The sequence below is a fragment of the Lampris incognitus genome, chromosome 16 (assembly GCF_029633865.1).
Source record: "Lampris incognitus isolate fLamInc1 chromosome 16, fLamInc1.hap2, whole genome shotgun sequence".
NCBI lineage: Eukaryota > Metazoa > Chordata > Actinopteri > Lampriformes > Lampridae > Lampris > Lampris incognitus.
Window position 1 is genome coordinate 19,204,048 of NC_079226.1, and position 23,557 is coordinate 19,227,604.

Sequence of the window (23,557 nt, forward strand, 5' to 3'; positions counted from 1 at the left end):
TGATATCAGAAAAAAAAGGCAACGCACTGGCGTTATCGAGGAGACGGCCTGTTGCATCACCAAAATTCAACTGATGTGCATAACAGTGTATTAAATGTACGTTGTGATAAATGTCCTGAATTTTCCTCCTCACTCCACCTGTTACTCCTTGCATTACACTAGCCCCATCAAATGTGTGCGCCATTAGCCTATTCCTGTCCGTCTCCTTCTCCGCTGAACAAACCACATTCAACTGCTCCAGAAGCACTTTGAGAATTTGACTCTGCAGTCGTGCCTCCGTCAATCGCTTTAAGAAAAAACAAACAAAAAAATCTCTCCTGTACAGTGTTAGCTGAGTCTGTGTAACGGAATACAACAATGAGCTGGCAGTTGTCTTGTTTACACTCTGTGCATAACTGTAGTCCACTGATTTCCGGTTTCTACTGCAGCAGTCATACCAGTTTCCTGTTTGTTGGTATGCGTATCCTCAGCCTCATAATTGTGGACATAACTTGATATGTACAATTTCAAACTTTTCACCCGTTTGCTGGTGGGTGCAAGTGAAAGTTTGTCGACAATTCTGTGCATGTCGTTGACATTTATCCATGGTAAATCTTGCAGGCATCGTGAAAAATATGCCATTGTCAATAGCGCTCGCCAACAAACAGGAAACTGGTACAACCGCTGCGGTAAAAACCGGAAGTCAGTGGACTACAGTTATGCACAGAATGTGTAAACAAGACAACTGCCAGCTCGTTGTTGTATTCCGTTACACAGACTCAGCTAACACTGTACAGGGGAGATTTTTTTTCTCAAAGCGATTGACGGAGACTCGACTGCAGAGTCAAATCTTCAAAGTGCTTCTGGAGCAGTTGAATGTGGTTTGCTCACCGGAGAAGGAAAGCGACAAGCGGCAACTTTTAGCAAGGACCTCTGGACGCTACTATATCATGGATTATAATACATCCATGTGCTATATACAGCCTCTAGGTGTCCATACAGATGCCTGATGTAAATACCAGCAGCTATCCATCCATCCATTATCCAAACCGCTTATCCTGCTCTCAGGGTCGCGGGGATGCTGGAGCCTATCCCAGCAGTCATTGGGCGGCAGGCGGGGAGACACCCTGGACAGGCCGCCAGGCCATCACAGGGCTTAATTCAATATAATTCAGTATGTTATCTCATACGAATATTACAACCCCTCCTTAAAAAAAAAGTGCTGCGTAGCGGTGGAATACTCCTTGCAGTCTAAATGGGTAGGTAAATCTCTGCTGCATAAACATTCTTTCAACCTGAAAAGGTAAACAAATTCGACATATTGAATACTGCAACTTAAGAATATATAAGTACTCTATGTGTGTAGAAACATCTGTCGTTTTATCAGCCTGCACTGACATGAAATCTGCGTTTATCTGGTCCTTCATAACGTATCCCTGCATTACGTCTAGCATGCAATCCAGTAGCTCGTTCTGGATACTTTTGGACGTACCTTTGAAAACTGTTGCCTTTTCCAGGTGCTCCTGCATTGCAGTATCCAACGACGAAACTAAATCCACAAGGCCACGGAAGACGCCAGGGTTATCGGATGATTAGGTCTCGTCATGTCCTCTAAGGGCTAGTTCAAATGCTGCACAGAATTTTATGCTGTCTATAAGCTTTGACAGAATGTGCCAGTTTTTGTCCACCTCCTTATTGTGATTCCTCACACGGTAGCTCTCGTCAAGCTGTGCTGCTCTTCGCTTGACCAAACATGGCTAGTTTCATAGCACAATGTAAACCCAGCAAACATGCCCGTGCGGGCCCACCTTGGGTAGGTGTGGGTTTACTGTGGGGCAATGTGGGCAGGGGCAAACCCGCACTAATCCCACATGGACCACATGTGGTTAGCCCATGCGGGGCCCACAGTACTTTTGCCCTTTGAGGCCCCTATGTGGGCTTATTGTGGGCAAGCCCAACTGTGCTCTTTCCCACAGTAAGCCCATATGGGCCCCATGTGGGTCAGCCCATGCGGGGCCCACAGCAGTTTTGCCCTTTGAGGCCCCCATGAGGGTTTTTTGTGGGCAACCCACAGTGGTCTTGCCCACAGTAAGCCCACACGGGCCCTCTGTGGGTTAGCCCATGGGGGGCCCACATCAGTTTTGACCTTTGAGGTCAACCTCCTGTTGACAGTACAGTTAAAACGTTTTAAGATTACAACTGCTTTAGGGTAAGCGGTACTCAAACTTTTTATTTACCGCCCATGCCCATGCTGCATATAGTCAGACCTCTGCAAAAATGACAGTAATATGTAAACAAGTGGTCCAAGGTATAACCGGTCCATCCCATACTTAACTAAAACTGCCCATCCAACAAGACAAGTTCCGTCTCAACTTTTTGGTTTGTCGCAGCTGTTTCATATTATAGTTAAGAGAAAGAACACTAGTTTTTTTTTATTAATTTTTTGTCCCTTAAATGTTCCCATAGAGCAGCTCATGCTGTTTTTTTTAACCAACTTAATTACAGATTAACTATTACTCATAACTTTACAATTTTAATAATTTTGAACCATCAGAAATTTAGCGAACATACACACACAGCAGCTTATTGTAGTCTCATATAGTCTGCAATACATCTGACATGTTGTGCATATGTGCAGTAATAAACTTGACACACTCCATCACTCTAGCAGTACACAAGTAAATATAGCCTATAGCCCTGGCTCAGTTTGGGCTTGGTCACGAGGTGGTGCCAATCCTCATTACTTTAAATACTCCAAGAAGTTGGATTTGGGTAGTTTAATTTGAATTTTGCCCCACCTGAGTCCACGGAAGTGTCAGTTTACCTAAATAAAAAAAACACAGTCACATACAGATAATTTTGGCTTTATTTGCCCAGGTTTCGAGACATCTCTGTTCGAGATTTGCCTCTACCCCAACAGGTGAATGGAATCCCAGGCTAGATTAAATGCTCCACCTGTGGCTAACTCATACTGTGCACTTACATTTCAATTGTTGTTTTCTTCAGATGCTGTGACAAAAAGCAGCCAGGCCACAGCATCCAAGGTGGACGCTGCCATCAAAATGTGGCTCAGAAATGCCAGGGATAGAGACGGAGGAAGGAGCAGAAGGGGCAAAAAATAAATAGATTTAATGTTTGGGGTTTTTTTAGATTTAATGTTCTTATTGTGTTCAAATGTGGTTCTATGTCTGTTGTTCTGTTTTATAAAAGCCTTTAATTTGGTATATAGTTTTGTTTTTCAATTCCAATTGTTTCCAATTTTCAATAAATTCTTTCTTCGTATAATTTATATTTTCTTCATTTTTTTGTTTGAGCTGGCTGTCAATAAATGTCACTAGCATACCAGGTACACATGGGGCACTATGGGCCCGTGTGGGACCACTGCTCCCAGCCCAAAGTGTGGGCATACTATGGGCATGCTGCGGGCCCACAATGGGTCCAGCTGAGGGCCCACTCTGCTTAGTGTGGGCAGCCCACACTCAGCCCACACTCTGGGCTGAGTGTGAGCTGCCCACTGGGGCCCCGCCAGGGGCCTTTAGTGTGGGGCCCACACGTGCCCCGCATTTCATGCAGGTAACGGGGCCCACAGTGGGCTGCTCACAGTGGGCCCTCTGTTCCTGCCCGCAGTGGGCCCCCACATTCCTGCCCCACATGGGCCCCAAAGAGGCATGTTTGCTGGGAATGTGCTTTGCTTGACTCGAGTTTTCTGTCCTGTTCTGAAAAGTGCTTCAAATCATTCAGCTCTTTGTTAGTCCATATATCCCCTTGTCCTGACCCTGCTACAAATGACCAGAACAATCGGCACAGGAAACAGAGTACTGTATTCCGTGTTGAACAACCACATAGCCATGTTTTCTTTTCATACCATGTTCGCGAAAATGTCCTGTTGTAGGTTTTCCCGTTGTCCTTTGTTCGCTGAATAAGGTTAATGTCTGGTCTTATCAGGGCAGAGCTGCTTAATTACTAACTTGTCTTGTAACTGTAGTCATTCAAACCGTTTTTTGTTTTTTGTTAATGAACTCTACACTGTTAGAAACAGCAGGTGCAACAATGCTGGTCGCCATTTCTGCAGTAGTCTAAACGTGCGGACTAACACAAGAAAACGGTAGCGGGCTGAACAGTACGGGAGTAGGGCAAAGCCTCTATTTGCGCTTATTGCAGTTCCCATCTTTGACCACAAGACGCTATAATAAATCTACTAGCGAAAGCGGGGCACTGAGGTCTCCTGCCCCAACATTGCACAATGATTTTAACATTCAAAAATCAAGTTATTGACTAGTTTGATTAATTTATTGCACAAAAACTAGGTAATATTTATTGAAATGTAAATTATGATGTATTAACGCGGAAAAATAGTTTATGAGGAGGAACTATGTTTTTGGGTGGATGATTTTTTTAGTGGGCGCTGCCCCACCTGCCCATATGAACGGGCCGCGCCTGTCTTTGACAGAGATGGAAGGAAGGCGTGCGCTATCATCTTTAACGTGTTCAAAAAAAAATCTGTCTTTTCACAAGTTATTTTTTCCTTTCTTTCCCCCCTTTTTAACCCCAATTGTATCCGGCCAATTACCCCACTCTTCCGAGCAGTTCCAGTCACTGCTCCACCCCCTCTGACGATCTGGGGAGGGCTGCAGACTACCACATGCTTTCCCAGGTCCTCCCCAGAAGAAAGCCTAAGTGCATTGTCCAGCAAGTGACTGACACGTGATTAAACAATGGATATACAGTAAATATATGCTTTCACTCTTGTGATATGCTTTCAGTACATCAACATAAGTCTATGAGATCATCTATGCTAAAAATTGTATTGACTGTGAACTAGCTGAACCTGGCACGGCACTTCTCAATGAATAACCAAACTTAAGAAAATAGGTCAGACATCAATCCTATTGGCCACCACATGGACATCACATCTGTTCCAACTTTTTCGTAACAGACCTAAATGTCTTTCAACAAAGAAAAGTGTTTCTGGGCCTGATGATGACTGCTGAATCATTAATGGCCCTATTACTGTCCGATACATCTTTTAGCAGTGGCGGTCTAATTTCGAAAGACTGGTCTTTGGCTGATAATAGCCCCATCCCTGGCCATTTTTTGCAAAAGGACATTGAGTTTGACTTTGTTGGAAAAAATAATTGTCGACAAACCTGCCATTTTCCCCCCCAGCCATTGATTTAATTGTCGTTTAAACCCTGCCTGCCTCGTTTAAATCAAGACCCTGTCTAGTAATGGAACACAAGTTACTTTTTGTTTGGCAAATACTATCTGCTGGATGTCCTTTTTCTGACATTAAAATGATGTGACTGCACGTCATAAACTGGTGTTTTCACCTGTTATTATCTTTCCACTTCACCTCAGCTGTGATCTCACATTCTTACTGAACTGTCACCCTCCTACAATTGCTATTCAGAGACAAGATGTCAGCTTGGCACAGCATAGTGTTAGTATAGCTCTGGCAGACAGATCCCCCCAAAAGCCATTACTGATAAGATGGACAGATGACAAATGGCCCCTGACTCACAAACACATAAACATACAGACACAGACACACACTTGCACACACACACACACACTTGCACACACACACACACACACACACACACACACACACACACACACACACCACAAATTTGCACACAAACTACAAATTTGCACACACACACACACACTCACACATCATTGCACCCTCATACAGACAGAGCAAACACAAATAAATATACTGTAACACCATACACACACCCTCTCCTGATAACTGTTTATAGAGCTTGGTGGTGAGGGGCAGAGTGCTGTTATCAGAGGCAAGCAGGAATGTTTAGCTCTCAAAAGCTCTCCACATCAAGCTGCAAACACCGCTAGCTTCAACAACCAAGAGATACAACATGCACTTTCTGTATTAGTGCCAAGTACCACTTGTCTGTGGTCATCCTATAGGGATAATGAGTTCTCTTTCAAATCTGATACGCGGTCCCAAGTCCATTATTCCACAGGAACAAAGGGACTTAATCCTTCTCCTGTTGTTGTCTCTCGGGATGTGTGCGGAGTCATTCAGCATTGTGACAAGTGTAGCTGTTTTCAGAGCTACTCTGCTATTGTTTTGCATGGAAGGTTTTTCTCAAAGGGTAGAAGGAAATGTTTTACCAGTTATCCGTTCAGCCTGATTGTGCTGATTTGAAATGTTTATGCTGACCAACAGGCGAGAAGAGCATGCCTAAGATACCGAGGCTTCACGCACCAACACAGTGCAGATGCTGCGTCCCACCGCTCTCTGCCTATTTGCCACCCCCTTCTCTCTCTCTCTACCGCCCTTTCTCGGAGATTTATCAACAGAGTCGAGGCTGTAATTCTCCATAGTGGATGTTCAATAATTCATACTAAGACACACTCTCAAGCTGATGGTGAGAGAATTGTAATTGTCTTGCAAAACTGCCTCTCTCCCCCTCTCCTCCTTGCATTCTGTCTATTATTAAATCCATATACATCTAGGATGTGTTGGGTTGTGTGAATCATTCCATTAAAAATGCTTTGCCAGACAGAACGACTACCTTTGATTGTAAAGCAGGCAAATTACACATCGCATGCAATGCTCTTGGGTGCTCTCTCTCTCTCTCTCGGTCTCTCTCTCTTTAACAAACAAAGTGGCAGAGAAGGCAGATATCTGCTCCACTGATTGAGACCCATGGGCTGCTATTGGTTCTCTCCAGGGGCGTCTGGTTGCTCGGCTTCAGGAAAGCCAGCATAGCACCACCGTAACTTAATTCTGCCTGATTTGATGAGTTATCGCCATGTATTTTGTTTAATCCAACAAGATTAAGGAGAATTAATGGAGATAAGGAAGCACAGTGGGCTTTAGAAAATTACCACATCTAGGGGGATAAGGCTGATAAAGAGGCTCTGTGAGCTATGGTGTATGCACCCTCCATCCTAGCTGTCCCGCTCATTCTACAGGTAAAGCCTTAATTTTTGAGGTGCTTGTTGTGGGTATCACTACAGGAATTAGTTTTTTTTTTTTTCACCTGTTCCTCGGGGTGCAGAGACAATTCGCCGGGTAACCTGCTGCGTCTGCTGAGGCTCTCTCGGTGCAATGACTCAAAGCTGCTTCTTGGCTTGGCTCGCAGCCTCAGCAGGCACACTTACAGAGGCTGCTGCAAAGAGAAACACACAGATCTGTCAGGTTAATTAACAGATGAAGGGTGGACAGGAGAGGCGAGAGCATAAGGGAAGACAGAAACTAGAGCACATTGTGACGCTCTAAATGTTTCCCATCCAAATGACTAATGTGTTTCTATGGAGGTTGAATGTAACTTAGTGGTAGGACTAAATCAAAACGACCTCTTTGAGATCTGACAGTGCGAGAGCTGAGGCACGTGAACTCTGCGATGAACCCTTGAAATCCACCAAGCTAATTAGCTCTGTCCCACTTTAGAAGTATGTTTCTGAGTCAGTGTTTATGTATATGTGTCTTTGTGTGTCTTTGTGTGTGTGTGTGTGCGTGCGTGCGTGCGGGCGTGCTTGCATGTGTATGCAAGTTCACGTGTGCATATGACTGAGAATAAAGCATGCGAGTGTGTTTGCTTATTCTGCTGACATATAGGGAGCCATAAAGAATTTAATGGACAACGCCCTCAGCATCTGTATGTCGGGATCCCCACAATAACATCCTAGTGGCCTAAATCAGACTCCTATCAGCGTAGATTGATTTCTAGAGGGAAAACTCCATCAGGCCTGGCTTATAGCTTGTACAGAGCACAGAGTGGGCAACACTAACTGAGCATCGACTAAACCTGTTCACTTCAATACATGACCTGACCCAACAGCCTCATGTCATAATTGACCACACTGCATGGTGAATTGTGTGTGTGTGTGTGTGTGTGTGTGTGTGTGTGTGTGTGTGTGTGTGCAGGCACGCACGGGAAGATGTTTTAAAATGTTTAAGGCAGATATGTCTTTTTTATCGCAACTCCTGTGCCCCATACGCCACATGACTCCAGGAGTGCTCTTTTATTCACACCGTCCAGAACGGACCAGAACTGACAACAACGTAACGAGTCCCCCCCCCCCATGTCCCAAGTGGCGACATCAGTCACAGTCACGGTCCTACAGTCAGTTAGTCAGTAAACGGTCTCCTACTTAGTCTGAGTCGAACCCCCAAAACAACAACACGAGAAAAGCCACATGAGTGCCACATCATTAAAACACAATTTTAAATCTAACATTAACAGTCCCATCAGCCATTGCGCTCCCCCGGCGCAGAACCGCCGACAGTCAGAGCGACCGCCTCCTCCTGTCGCTACAGTATGACATCATTGTTTTGTTTGTAAGGCGCGTGTGTAGCAGATTTGGAATGGAGTGTTTACTCACTTTATTATTAAAAATGCACATTCCACGCAGCTCGAGCCCACTAAATAAATAAGGTGTTTTTTTTGCATTTGTACGTTAGGAAAAGTTAGGCATACTGTTGGCTCTAAGATGTTACACAACTACATGCCACTCCTGGGGGGGGGGGGGCTGCACCCATCACTAGGGGGAGCTGGAGCCCCCCCCCAGCCCCCCTCTTCCCGCGCTAATGTGTGTGTTTGTGGGTGTGTGTGTGTGCACACACTCACATATGAATGTTTATGTGTGTTAGTGTGTCTGTATGATGGGGTGTCTGTGGATGTGGTTGCTTGCGTGTTCCACTAAGCTTTGTGGCGGAGTGCTGAGCCGAGGTGCACCTAATTTTAGATTGCTGGTGTGTGACATGTTCGGGGCCCTGGGCTGCATCTGAGGTGTAATGTTTGTTTCTGCCTCCAAGCAATAGCTGGTACAACCAGCCTCACCGGGCCCAAGCTCACCGACCAAAGCGCTTGTTACAACCGAATGTAATCAATAGCCACAACATACATAAATACGTTGCACAATCAGGGACACGCACGAGCGTACAACACACTTTTATATTGCTATACTTGTGGGAGGTCATTCATGTAGTTGATATTCATCCCTTGCTTGAGCTTAATCCTATTTCTAACTCTTCCCTTAATGTTCCCTTTATTAAGTAAAAAAACATGTGTCCTGATTTCAGCTTTCTATTCCTGTGAGGGAACTGAATTCCCATTAGAACCGCCGTGCACAAAAATACGCGTGCACCCACACATAAATGTGCGCACATACACACACACACACACACACACACACACACACACACACACACACACACACACACACACACACACACACACACACATAAGCTCTCTCTGAAATCATCCCAGTAACCTTGTTATTATTGGTTAATTGGCAGGTTCAAGAATACGTGAGTTGTTTTATTTGAGCTTTAAATATCCTTCCCTCTGGCCCCCTTACAGATCGAAGACATTGTTATGCGAATACAGGATGAGAAAGCAGGAGGGGTAGCCATCCGCACCGTCAAAAGTTTCCTTTCCAAGATCCCAAGTGTGGTGTCAGGTTGGTACCCTTATCTGTGTGCGTGTGTGTGTGTGTGTGTGTATGTGTGTGTGTATGTGTGTGTGTGTGACAGAGAGAGAGTATTCAAGTGCATGTGTGTAAGAGACTGTATATACATATATATATGTGTGTGTGTGTGTGTAAGTTCATTTACATGAGTGCTGTGGTTGTGTTTTATTGAGTTATTTTTTCTGCATGAATGCTTGTCTTACCCAGCATGTTTTTGATTGTGCTCATGTGTGTATGTGTGTGTGTGCATGTGCAACAGATGGGTTTGTGCATATGGGTGTGCATGCTCTGTCAGTGTGTACAGCAAGTGGGTGAAGAGAGCAAAGCGAGTCAGAACCAGTAAAACAAATATGACCTTTTGGGCTCATTTAAATAGCTGCTACTGCAGTTGGAGGCAGATGATGTCTTTGCCAATAAAACCTTAACCATTGAGGATGACGCCCATGGTGTAGTGCTGCACTTGTCACAGTGCAGAGTGGCTAGTCCTCTGGGTGTGTTTGTGTTTGCATGTGGATATGTGTGTGTGTTTGCATTTTTCTCTGCATCTGTTCACACACATACATGTTTTTGTGTCCATTGATTTATATGCTTGTGTGTGTGTGTGTGCGCACGCATACGTGTGAGGGTGGGGGTGAGGTTACTCCTCCTTTGTGTGGCTCTGAGTCACCCCTTCTTATGCCTCCTCAGGCTTGATGGCTTCACGTTTCTCTCCCACACAGCCAAGCACAGAGACTGGGGCAAATCTTTGCTGTTCAAGGGTTGAAATAGAAAGGACATGGTCATTTCCTGCCCTGTCTTCTGTAGTTTAAGTAACCACTGACACTGATTGCCCTATGCATTATTAAACATTCTTCTATAAATATGAATATAGATAGATGGAGACAGTCAGATAGATAGATAGATAGATAGATAGATAGATAGATAGATAGATAGATAGATAGATAGATAGATAGATAGATAGATAGATAGATAGATAGATAGATAGATAGATAGATAGATAGAATGCAGGCAGGGAATAACATATAACATCTTTCTTTTCGGTACATATGTTTTTTTTCTTCTGAAACCACCTACTCAGCTTTGACCCACAGCGTTGACATTTTAGAAAGCTTTACGGCAGTGGTGCATGAATTCTGCCTTCCCCTGTCGTGCAAGCCCTCCGACAAAAACATTCCAGACATATCCTCAAACACTTGTTCAAGGCCCATTTGTGTTTGTGCTCACCGAGCGATTGCAGAAAAGCCTTCCTCCTGTGGTTATGCTATTGTATTGCCGCCGCTAATCATTGTCCTTTTGAATACCAGGAGCGGACATTGTTCAGTGGCTGATGAAAAATCTCTCCATTGAAGACGCAGGTATGCCTGTTGAAAATCGGCCTTGGTTCAGGAAGAAAAAAATGCCATTAACGTTTCCCCATAGACGGCGTCATGTGACCGGCCGTTCGCGCCTTCCTAACAGCTGGGCGGCTGTGAAACTCTCCCCGTTAGCCAACGTGTTAAAGAAAGGTCCGGTGTTCATACGAACACCCAGCAGTGTACGCAACGGAGAAGTTAACTACGAGTCCCAATGTGCATTGTTTTAACAATCATCCAGTCATGGAGTTTAAACGTCTGTGGCGCCCGCACTGGTGAAGCTTCGTAGCCGTCTAAACATTTCGCCTGAAATAATTCAGTAGTAATTTTAATCAAGTTAAATGACAAAAAACTACAGTGTATTGTTCCGTTCCTGACTACCTCCACCAGTCTGAAGCGCATTCTACCTTCGACTTACTTTGCGAAGGGGCGGGCATTGACGCTTATGGGTACTGTAGTTTTTGTCGTACAGAACCAACTAAAAAACGTGATTTCTCAGAAATTAAACTGAATCGTCTGTAAACTACTACTAAGACACGTTAGCCCCTAGCTAACGGGTCTGACCCTTTAGCCGAGCGGTTAGTGATGTCGCCTTGTGGTGCAGTACACCTCGTATCGAATCCCGCACCGGGCAAGAAAATAACCGGTTACACTTCTATAACCGATGGCTATGAAGTAATCCCGTATGTCGCTTACTCATCCGGGAGATCCTCTGTTTCTGTGTTGAGTATAATTGCGGTAATCAGTCAAAGGAAAATTTTCCAACGGGTGGGTTGAATGGGGGAAAACTTTTCAAGTTATGTACACAGTCTTGTGACGTCGCCCTTCTCTCAAGGAACTAATTTTTTTTAAGCGCCGTTTCTAATTGTTTATACTGGTGATTCAACCGGGAGAGTTTTCATGGGATTTCTTCTTCCGGGAACCAAGCCCCCCCCCCCCCCACCTCGATATATATGACTCCGCCCACTTCTCCACTCTTGATGAGAAAGACAGCCGCCCCCCGCCAACCAACCCAGACGTCACCTGTGTGCCCTCTCTCTTCACAGCGGAAGCTATCCATCTTGGAAGTCTGGTTGCTGCCCAAGGTTACCTCTTTCCCATTTCCGACCACGTCCTCACACTCAAAGACGATGGAACCCTTTATCGCTTCCAGGTACATTAAAGACACCTTCCACCGTGGGCACAGTTAGCAGGAGCTTGAGCAACCTCACGTTTTTGGGTTTTTTTTTCGCCACCACCCTCGCCTCCAAAACGAAAACGAAAAAAAAATTATGCTCAGACAAATCAAAAAGACTTTCCTGAGTAATATCTGTTAAGTAGTTCAAGTTGCAGGGGCAGTGGGCATTCAACTCACCGTGCTCTTATCACCCTGCAATTAAAGGTACAATCCGCAACTGTTGCACACAGCCGCTGTCCACCCCACTTGATTCGGTCAGATGTCGTACATGTTGTTCGCCTTATCACTTGCCGATGAGGAAAACAGCCAACAGCAAACAAATTCACAGTCGACCCGATGGTGAAATACATCATGTTCCTTGCTGGTCGAGCGCTCGTGTTGTTGCTGTACTCCACATAGCACTGGCGGTGCATGCTATTACAGATTGTACCTTTTTAACGATAAAATCCTCATATTTTACATTATTGTTTAAAAGTGCATCTGAATATATATTGCATTTTGATATTTTTCTGAAAATATACCCATGGATTTATAGTAGGGCGGCATGGTGGCGCAGTGGTCTCACAGCAAGAAGGTCCTGAGTTCGAGCCCCGGGGTAGTCCAACCTTGGGGGCTCTGTGTGGAGTTTGCATGTTCTCCCCGTGTCTGCGTGGGTTTCCTCTGGGTGCTCTGGTTTCCTCCCACAGTCCAAAGACATGTTGGTCAGGTGAATCAGCTGTGCTAAATTGTCCCTAGGTGTGTGTGTGTGTGTGTGTGTGTGTGTGTGTGTGTGTGTGTGTGTGTGTGTGTGTGTGTGTGTGTGTGTGTGGGCCCTGGGATGGCCTGGCGGCCTGTCCAGCATGTCTCCCCACCTGCTGCCCATTGACTGCTGGGATAGGCTCCAGCATCCCCGTGACCCTGAGCAGGATAAGCAGTTTGGATAATGGATAATGGACTCCTCAATAGATTTGCCTACAAATTTGATAAACGTCCGACTGCTAGCTTACAACAGTAACTTGTGAGCGTTGAATAACAGTAATATTTAAAACAAGGCTATATTTTTTTTTCTTTGGTATAAAAAAATCTAGAGCTTTGCAGCTATTTGTAAATACCCACCATTTTATGGTCATGATAGGCTTTTTTTTTGTCAGGGAGAATATGGGAAGAATACAAGCTGAATGCGCTTTCATGTCTGTCCTCTTAGATGAGCAGCCGCAATTATATTCATAAATTGGCTCCCATGGCTGTAGGACTGTCTCTGATATGTGCTTAGAGCGGAGAATTAGAAAAAAAACTGCTTGTAGGCTGTTAAATAAGTAATACTGTAAGGATGAGAAGCATGTATAATTAGAATATGTGCTTTGTGTAAGGCTATTTTGAGCAATTGATCAGCCTATCACTTACCCTACCAAGGCCGGCGCTCCCAATGTACACTGCACATCCCTACTAGACCCCAGGTGTTAGTGTTGCAGGTAGGTCCTACCGCTAGATGAGGAGGTCTGATGGAGGGGTTCGTTGTGTCCCACCTGATCCGGGATGAACATTGACAGGTGCTACTGTTAGCTTTAGGCTCTGCCTTGGCTCGCCTCCGTGGCCGGGCCATTAGCATGCTAATCTGGCCAGCCAGCTAGAGTAGGCCAGCTCTCCTATGGAGAAGCGCTGAGCTGGCGGTATGTACTCCGTCTGAACTTTTGCCTGTGTCACCCACCCACTCTGCTCCTCCCCCCAATCTACCTCAGAATCCATTTATTTACACTTCCTTGAGCCAAGATTAAAAGGCATTATGTGCCTGTGCTGGAGCGGGATGGCGGGTGTCACCCTTCTGTATTCAATGGGGGCTAAAAATATTCTCTCTGATGCCGTCATGATGCAACAGTCCCGTGTCATGGGAGCCACTGAAAAGAGGGTTGCACGGTAGGCCACGTTTGTAATGTATTGACTCGTTTCTGTAGCGCTGCTGTAAAGAACAATGACAGGGGGCTTTTAGATGCGTAATGTGAAGCCGCTATAAATAGACACCGCATCAGTAGAAGACCCAGTTTTAATGACAATTTTCCTTATCCTTTGAAAACCGGTTGGTGCTTTGTAAACGCGGACGTGAAATGTTGCTTATCTTGATGCTCTCTGAGTTGAATTGTTGATTTAGGAGCCCGCGTTAACCTTTCTGTTCATTGCACTTGTACCCACTCAGAGCACATTCACAAGTGTCCGCCTTTTGTTCTGGCTAATTACCATTTGAGTGATATTAGAAATGAAATATGTGGTTGAGTACCACCGTGTTCTAATTCTGCCCACCATTAAGAATGCATGATACATCTGAGGGAACGGTTATTAATGGACTAGGGAATGAACTTTGAAACGGGAATATCGTTTGTCATAGCCAATGAAATACAGATGGAGAGAATACAGCCATTGTTCCTCCCCTGACACTAGCGGGGAGCATACGAAACACATTGATCATCATCTGACAGACCGTCCACTTTCGTCTCGCTGCATAACGCAAGTTTAGAGGACGCTCAGGTGGTTGGCGAAGGGAAATTATCCAACCAATTACTTTTAATTATTTTACTTATCGGATGCACCCGTACCACTGTGTATCTGGACAAATCGTGGACTACTTTTCATGCGACGGGGACTTGGTGTATTTCAGTTTTGTCTCCTTTTCTCTTCACTAGTCTCCATACTTCTGGCCTTCAAACTGTTGGGAGCCTGAAAACACAGACTATGGTGAGTGGTGGACTGTTGTCTCGCTGGCAATTGGGGTAAATCTGTCTTACCAAATCATTAAAAGCTTTCTTTTAATAGTACGGTCACACATCTCTCTCACTTCTACCAAAGAAACACACATACAGAAACACACACAAGGAAAACACAGGTCAAACTCATGCTATACTTTGGCTCTACTTACCTTTTGTGTGCATTCTGTGTTGTTGTCATTCAGCCACTATCAATCCGGGGTGGGGTGGGGTGGGCGGTGGGGTGGGCATTCCCTGTGGTATATCTGTATGTCTGGTCCTCACAATTACCACACCGAAGGTGAAAGCTGTTAGATAATGAGCCATTTTGCAATATACGATCACACCAGGCGTTTGTGTTTGGGTTGCAAAACCCAGCCCACACAGCCGGGATCTGAATGCAAAGAAACACTATTTTGAACGAGAGAAATCTTTTCTTGGTAGCAAAAAAGTAAGAGGATGAGTGTTTCTGACATTGTGTCTTGTTGATTTCTCTCTATCTCTCTCTCTCTCTCTCTCTCTCTCTCTCTCTCTCTCTCTCTCTCTCTCTCTCTCTCTCTCTCTCTCTCTCTCTCTCTCTCTCTCTCTCTCTCTCCCCCCCCCCAAACCCCTCTAGCCATTTACCTGTGCAAACGCACCATGCAGAATAAGGCCAGGCTGGAGCTAGCCGACTACGAGGCTGTAAGTACTTTGACATTTAGGTTTGGAATTATTTGGGCACTCACTCTTCAGTACTGTTACTGTGGGGCCACAGGATGATGATGTTGCAATTCTTGGTTTTCCTTTCACTCAAGTTGGTGTTACAAACCTATATTAACATCATATATGCATATTCTATGTGATATATGTATATAATAGGAATATGAGGCATTATTGAATTACCCATCTCCTTGCATTCTTTCATAGCCCTTTTTTTCATTTTCAGCAACACCGTTATGCAATATTTTATTACTGATGTATTTCATTTGTGTCATATTTTGTATTTTCACAATACAAACAAGATTATCTTTATTTGGCAACCAACACATCAATAGAGCACCCGTAGGTGCCCGAATACCATTCTGCATTCTGGTTAAATCCTTTCACCGACTCCTGATTCGCCATCCATCATTCAATAGAGTCCACCTGCATCTACTCTACTGCTATACAACATGCAAACAGCTAGTGTCCAGTCCACTTTCTTTCTTTCCTATCCAGGTCACTTTATGCCCGCCGGCCTCATTCCTCTTTCCATTACATGTCTGGCAGTTTGTGTTCTGAGTTTTTCTTTGCTCATAATGAGGTCATGTATGTTTGACAGATGCTTGTCAGATGGTGCAATTGAGGACATACCACTTAGAGCATACCGTTTGCATGTATACATCATGGAGCTTTATATAAGTTTTATGAGGCTTGTGTGCAATTTGCAAGGCAAATGGGACTTTGCTGTTTCAGTTCTCATGGTGAGTTATATGTTGTGGTTCTCGGGACTTAGATGCATGCCATGTAATCTTGATGTTGGTATGAGTCAGCTTCCTGACCTTTGTTGAGAGTCACGCCCTCCCTGTCTCTAATCTGTCACTCTCCTCTGCATCCCATCTGCTGAAGGAGAAAGACCCTAATGATAAGCTCTATGTATTTACAAAAATAAACACCCACTCAATACACATCTAAGAGTCAAAGGTTAAGTCATTTGCTCAGGGGCATGTCAGCGAGGTGTCGTTACATCTCAGTAGTCACAATGCAAATGTTATGACACCGCATCTCGGTCGATCAGAAGTGTAATCATCTAAAAAAGGCCTTGAATTTCTCCATCCTATATCGCTGATCTGTAACACTATGCCCGATTGCCTCTTCCAGGAGAACCTTGCCCGGCTGCAGAGGGCTTTTGCCAGGAAATGGGAATTTATCTTCATGCAGGCTGAGGCGCAAGTCAAGTGAGTGGAAATACATAAATGTGAACCAAAAAACATTACTTTGTAACCTCGATATCATGTAAGCATGACACATAAGAGAGCTGCAGGCCGGAAGAATGAGATGTGGACAAATTCCACACACATACATATATTGATATATTCAGTTGACCTATGTGTGATGGCCTGGCGGCCTGTCCAGGGTGTCTCCCCACCTGCCGCCTAATGACTGCTGGATAGACTCCAGCATCCCCACGACCCTGGAAGCAGGATAAGCAGTTCGGATAATGGATGGATGGATGTATATATATATATATATATATATATATATATATATATATATATATATATATATATATATATATATATATATATGATAAATAAACTTACATGCATGCACTGACATTCAACTTTATGTAGGTATGTGTGTTATTTCCCCAAGGGAGAAAAAACATTTTGTTTTCCATGGTGGAGGGGCAATGGACCATTTCTCTTCTCATGAACAATGTATTCCTTCCACGTCCCGTCTTGAATTGTGAATACCTTGCTTTTATACAGTGTGTACTCCTTTTATATGAACCTATTTCAAGGATAAAAACTCGCGCGCGCGCACACACGCGCGCGCACACAAAATTCGATCCCATCGTGAGACCGCCATCTGGTGGTCTTCATGTGGAAGTACAACATTCACACATCATCTGGACTGGAGAAATGACAGAATCCTTCTTTTCTACTTTTAAATTGTGGCATTTGAACGTTCACTGCTGTCTGTGTACTTATGGAGGTAACAGGGGGAGCATTAAGTCCAGCTACATCTGGAGTAGCAGGAAATTTATAAAGTGGGTCAACCAAGGGCTGATCAGTAAATGTCAGTTATGTAAGACCCGACATTGCTTGGTGAGGCGAGGAGACACACATTCTTGAACTTTTTGCTCCCTAGTTTGGTCTGTCAATGAGACTGACGTGTGTGAATCTACCTCTTCTCCTTCAGCTATATTTGTGAGGACCATTTGGGGTTTTTAACCATAAGAGTGAGGACATTGTGACCGGTCCTCACGTCTTCAAGGTTTTTTTTTTTTTTTTTAAATTTTTTTTAGGGTTACTACTTGAATTTAGGATTAAGGTTAGGATTAGGTTAAGGTTAAGCATGCAGTTCTGATGGTTAAGGTTAGAGTTAGGGGCTAGGAGAACAATGCAGTCAATGAGGGTCATCACAAGTATAGAGAAACACATAAAACACGAGTGTTTGTGTGCATGAGAGAGAGAGAGAGAGAGAGAGAGAGAGAGAGAGAGAGAGAGAGAGAGAGAGAGAGAGAGAGAGAGAGAGAGAGAGAGAGAGAGAGAGAGAGAGAGAGAGAGTTTAATCCTCATCTCTCCCTACAGAATTGACAGGAAGAAAGACAAGGCTGAGAGGAAAATCCTGGACAGCCAGGAGAGAGCATTCTGGGATGTCCATCGCCCAGTGGTGAGTTGGAATACGAGTGTTTTTAAACGAGAAGAAAGAGGATACTAGAGCTGGAAGGCAGGATGAAGGTAAAGAATGAAACGTTCTGAAAATGGAGAGGTGGACAGACAAACGGCAGATAAAGGGAGCATCTTAAGGAAAACCCAGAAAACAGAACGCTCAGCTCTGGGATTGCTCAGTCGAATCTATATCAGGCCCATTGTGTCAATGGTGGCTGAATCAGATTTGGTGCCAGTCAGTTTGCACGCCGGCCTTTGTTGCTGAGGGAGGCATTGTTGACTGGACAAACAGCATTACACTGTGAGAACAGGGCAGTCTGAGACAGCACATGCAGGTGAAACACTGTTATCTGACCCAGAGGTACTCTCCTCTTTCTCGCTCACAGCCTGGCTGTGTCAACACCACAGACATGGACATCCGCAAGTGCCGGAGAGAGAGGAATCCACACAGGGTGAAAAAGGTAGCTAATGCAGCAGATAAGACCCTGGTAATGACTCATCACACACAATTGATTTTTTGTTTTCAGTGCAGATTTGCTTTTCCACTGAGAATCTGATACCTGAATGAAAGGTCGACCTAATGTAGTTGGGATCATATGCGTATAGCTGCATTTGATCCATCCCCTGAAGTGCGTCACCTAACATCTCTAAACATCTCTCTATAAAGATCTAACATCTCTATCGATGATCCGGCCAAAAAAAAAAACGAAAATTGTAAACATTCAGCTTCCCTTTAACCTTTAAAGAGAACAGAAATAGGTTTGATGCTTTTCTTCGTGTGTGTGAGCTGACCTTTATACAAGAGTGGGTTTCCTTTTTGCCAAATAGTGAACATCTTACTTTGAAACCAAATGCATTATTGAAGGTGTTTGCAGCAACAACAAAAAAAGAGAAAAAAGAAAGAAAGAAAGGAAAGCCTGCGCACATCTTTTCAGCTCAGGAGTTGGAGATCCTATGGGGTGAATAGCAGATCAATTTTACAAGAGCAGTAACATCAAAACATGGCCCGGTTTAATGGCTCACGCCCTCCCCTTGTCCAGACAGTATACGGGGTACCAGATGACAGCCAGAGTCAGCCAAGTCCCATCCATATCCCCTCCCAGCCAGCCAAGAAGTCGACCCACGAGGACGTCCAGAAGGAGGTAAGACGGGGTTTGATAGTCCATTAAACAGGTTCTTACCGAGACTCATCTGTCATTACCCCTGGCCCGCCTCTCGCATCCATCACAATGACAGCTTAGGACACTGAGTGATGAGCTATCACCTTATTTAGCTTTCTCATTCCTTTCTCTCGCCCGCCCATTTTTTATTTTTTTTATTTTTGTCGCTCTCCATCCCTCCGACAGATCACCTTCTTGAATATTCAGCTGGACAGGCATTGCATGAAGGTGTCAAAAGTGGCTGACAGTCTGATGGGCTACACAGAGCAGTTCATGGAATATGACCCCTTTGTGTCAGCCCCTGAACCCTCCAACCCCTGGATCGGCGATGACGCCTCCTTCTGGGACCTGGAAGCAAGGTGAGGCCAGAGATTGCCGAGGGGTGATAAATGGCTGTAGCCACGGTTGAGATCAGGTACAGTGCAGAGTTTGGTGCAAAAACTGAACCGCTGTTGTCAGCCCACGTGTTTTTAGATGCAGAACACCTCGTGAGTCTGGCCCCTAACGCACTCACCCTCACTTTTAGCTGTGCCATCTGCGTGCTGATGGGGGAGGTGTGTGTATGTGGGGGGGGGGGGGGGCAACTCCCCCCAAAATCTTTGAGAGTGAGTGTACCGATTCTGAGGTACAGATGGCACAGCTAAAAGTGAGGGTGAGTGCGTTTATTTGGGGGGGGGTGGATTTTCCCCCTTTTTCTCCCAAACTGTATCCGGCCAATTACCCCACTCTTTCGAGCCATCCCGGTCACTGCTCCACCCCCTCTGCCGATCCGGGGAAGGCTGCAGACTACCACATGCCTCCTCCGATACATGTGGAGTCGCCAGCCGCTTCTTTTCACCTGACAGTGAGGAGTTTCGCCAGGGGGACGTAGCACGTGGGAGGATCACGCTATTCCCCCCAGTTCCCCCTCCCTCTCGAACAGGCGCCCCGACCGACCAGAGGAGGCGCTAGTGCAGCGACCAGGACACATACCCACATCCGCAGACACGGCCAATTGTGTCTGTATGGATGCCTGACCAAGCTGAAGGTAACACGGGGATTTGAACTGGCGATCCCCCGTGTTGGCAGGCAGCGGAATAGACTGCCACGCTACCCAGATGCCCCAGATGTGAACTATTTTGCCTTTGTTTTTATTGACATGATAATTGTCATGAGTAAGAAAAAATGCAAAAAAAAAAAGAAAAAAGGATGCTGCACCCGTATCACTATTCTCACTTTCTCTCTCGCCTCTCCCTGGTGTTCTGTCGCTTGATATTACCCGTGCGGTTTCAGACGAGAAAGATGTCAATCTGTCATCTTCACAAGTTTCTCAGTGACTCTGATGTGCTAGCTTGCTTTTTGTGGGTGTGTTGGCTAAAACCACAATTCAGACTTTAGCTTTGTTTGAACCAGCGCTAAAGCATCTAAATTACAATGTCGATTTTTTTTGAAAATGTCGCCGCATTGTTCTGTTCTCAACAAAGTCATACAGCGGTTGTGCTTTGCATCTACGACACTGTGTCCTTGTTATATCTCATTATTTTAAATGTATACTAATGATAGCCCAAACAAAGGTTGACTGTGTGCTGACGTGACTAACTTGTGACTCTAATGTGCGTTGGTGCCAGTGGGTGAAAAGGCCACAAGACAACAGATGGGTTTTTTTTCCTATTCTGTTTTATTTTCTATCATACTCCAGTTTTAAGTTGTTGTTGTTTAAGATATTCAAGTCAGTTCTCTTTTGATTTATCCTCTTTAATCAGTTATCTCTGCTCTCTGCTGTAAGCAGTCGAGATCCCAGCCAGCAGCGCGTGAAGAGATGGGGCTTCTCTCTGGACGAGGCCCTCAAAGATCCGGTGGGACGGGACCAGTTCCTCAAATTCCTGGAGTCGGAGTTCAGCTCAGAAAACCTACGGTGAGACTGAGCCTCACGCGGTGTGCGATCCATTCGGGTGCCATAATCCTAATCATCCTGCCAGCGCTATTTCGACTCGCGACCGAGCATTTTCAACCGAGTCTGAGTCTTCGGCGCAGATAAGCGAAGGAGTGTGACACGGCTCAGCACAACAAAGCTCTTCTGTGCTTCTGGCTTAACCCCGTTTTTTTTTTGGGGGGGGGCAATATCATTGATTAGATGCGATGTGCCCGCCAATGTGTGCTGGTGTCTGTGTCCAGGTTCTGGCTGGCCGTGCAGGAGCTGAAGCGACGGCCCCTCCAGGAGGTGGCCTCCAGGGCCCAGGAGATCTGGCAGGAGTTCCTGGCCGAGGGAGCGCCGAGCTCCATCAATCTGGACTCCCACAGCTATGAGCGAACCAGCCAGAACCTCAAAGACCCCGGGCGATACAGCTTTGAGGACGCCCAGGTGGACAGCGCGCCTTCTTCATGTCCAGCACACGTGCTTGCTTATTGCATATATATAAAAACGCTGACACCCTCACACACCTGTACAAACACTGCAGACGCTCACAGACAAAAATGTACCGACCTACGTGCACACACACACAAAAAAAAAGGCATCTTTAATTTTTTCGCAGCACAAACACGAGCATTTATTGTCTCACTTATTCACCCACTCACACTTGTGTACATAAGTGGATGAGAGCGGATGGGCGAATAGAAAGTAAAAGAGGATGAGAAGAATGGCAGACTCTGTTTCTGCCAGGGTGTAACGAGGTGTGTAATATCCCTGAATAGGTCATGTCAGCAGGCTGCCATTGATTCCTCAGGTTTGCAGAGTTTGTTTTGTACAAAAAGGTGACTGCCATCCCCTTGGCAGGACATTAGCACTGATGGTGTCGCCCAGGTCTCCTGGCGTGCACACGCACACGCACACACACGCACACACACACACACACACAATGCCAGCTATTACATAACCTTAGTGCCCCTCTACCCCTTTCATCCACCTTCTACTTTTTCCCTGATTTCTTTCCCTTTTCTTTTCCCTCCACGCTGACACATTCATACATACATGCACACACACACACACACACACACACACACACACACACACACACACACACTCACCCAGCTCTTTCTATTCCAGGAGCACATCTTCAAGCTAATGAAAAGTGACAGCTATGCACGTTTCTTGCGGTCCAACATCTATCAAGACCTCCTGTTAGCCAGAAAGAAGGTAAGCTGCACTTCCGGACCCCTATCCAGCCACTGCTCTACTAACACGCTTCTCCTGTTCTCATTTCAAATCTCCCAGTGTTTTATCCTTTGGCAGTCTTTTATTCAAAAAGCACCAAGGAAACAATGAATATGTTGGCACATATTAGCCCTGAGCTATTTCAGTAAATTTTTATCATCATTACAAACTGCATAGTAGCAAATGGCCACTGACTAACACCTAGAGAGCATCAGCGGTTTTCAGACCAGAACAACCAAGCAAACATCATTTGATGGCTACTGTATGTGCACTATGGAGCTTTTGCAGCCAGTTGCAGCTTTTTTCTCTCTTTTTTTTTTTGCATGCGCCGCCTTACCCATCCTGTTTGGACACTACTCCCCCTGTTGGCCGGGCACGGGTTTCACTCTGTTTCCTGAATTGCAAACTCCACTATGTCCCTGGCCGTCATGCTGACACTGCCTCATCCTCTTTTCTCACTACCTGTTATCACTCTCCGCCCCATAAACACCCCGACCTGACCCGAACCCTCACCTTGCTTCCCGTCATAACAGCAGCCAGCAGACACTGAGCAGGGCCGCCGCACTTCCCTGGAGAAGTTCACCCGCAGTGTGGTAAGTCATCTCCAGCCGGGGCTGCCCAGACCACAGACCACACTGGCTGGCTCACCCCTGACAGCTTTTGCAATGACGTCCGTATTTAGGCTCTGTGACAGCGATGTCTGTGAGGGGGAGTGCAGTTGTGAAGATGGTAAAATTAAAGTCATGTGAATGGTTACGAAAAACAAAACAAAAAAGAAAAAAGAAAAAAAAGAGAAAAGAATCACTGTGTTTAATGAGGTTGACCGAGATTCTGTGAGTTATTTACATCCTCCCTAATTTGATTTCATCGTCACAGATCACAGTCCAGTAATTTTTTTTCATTTTGACTGACCTTCCAGGGCAAGTCATTGACAGGCAAACGCCTGACGGGCCTGATGCAGTCGTCCTGACAGAGCCCTAGTTGGAGGGACACAGCCAGACCTGCATGGGTGGGTGACCATCACATGGGAACAGGGGCAGGGAGAGGGACCGGGGCAGGAAGAGAGATGGCAGAGCTGCTGCGCAGGCTTCCAGATACTGCCCAGAGGACTGCTGCTATACTGGGAGGGCAGCAGCGGGCCTGCTGGGCCCGCTGGCCCTACCGGGGTTAATACGCCCAACACAACCACCGGGGGAAGTACGATGTTGATGAGAAGAACCTCAGCCAATGCACCATACG

General features: G+C 45.5%; 1 protein-coding gene across 2 annotated transcripts in view; it reads left to right on the forward strand.

The window, feature by feature from the left end:
• LOC130126203 (regulator of G-protein signaling 6-like) overlaps nucleotides 1-23,288 on the forward strand; it is a 49,558-nt gene extending 26,270 nt beyond the window's left edge. Inside the window, exons 2-16 of one of the 2 annotated variants that reach the window (XM_056295604.1) lie at nucleotides 9,318-9,417; nucleotides 10,731-10,781; nucleotides 11,825-11,931; nucleotides 14,610-14,661; nucleotides 15,286-15,350; nucleotides 16,509-16,585; nucleotides 17,945-18,026; nucleotides 18,412-18,486; nucleotides 19,066-19,167; nucleotides 19,372-19,544; nucleotides 20,954-21,079; nucleotides 21,340-21,526; nucleotides 22,211-22,300; nucleotides 22,852-22,911; nucleotides 23,238-23,288. In XM_056295604.1, coding sequence (XP_056151579.1) covers nucleotides 9,318-9,417; nucleotides 10,731-10,781; nucleotides 11,825-11,931; nucleotides 14,610-14,661; nucleotides 15,286-15,350; nucleotides 16,509-16,585; nucleotides 17,945-18,026; nucleotides 18,412-18,486; nucleotides 19,066-19,167; nucleotides 19,372-19,544; nucleotides 20,954-21,079; nucleotides 21,340-21,526; nucleotides 22,211-22,300; nucleotides 22,852-22,911; nucleotides 23,238-23,288 — 1,398 coding nt within the window. The remainder of the gene's footprint in view (nucleotides 1-9,317; nucleotides 9,418-10,730; nucleotides 10,782-11,824; nucleotides 11,932-14,609; nucleotides 14,662-15,285; nucleotides 15,351-16,508; nucleotides 16,586-17,944; nucleotides 18,027-18,411; nucleotides 18,487-19,065; nucleotides 19,168-19,371; nucleotides 19,545-20,953; nucleotides 21,080-21,339; nucleotides 21,527-22,210; nucleotides 22,301-22,851; nucleotides 22,912-23,237) is intronic. The other variant, XM_056295606.1, reaches the window with a different exon arrangement.
• Nucleotides 23,289-23,557: the final 269 nt, after the last annotated feature.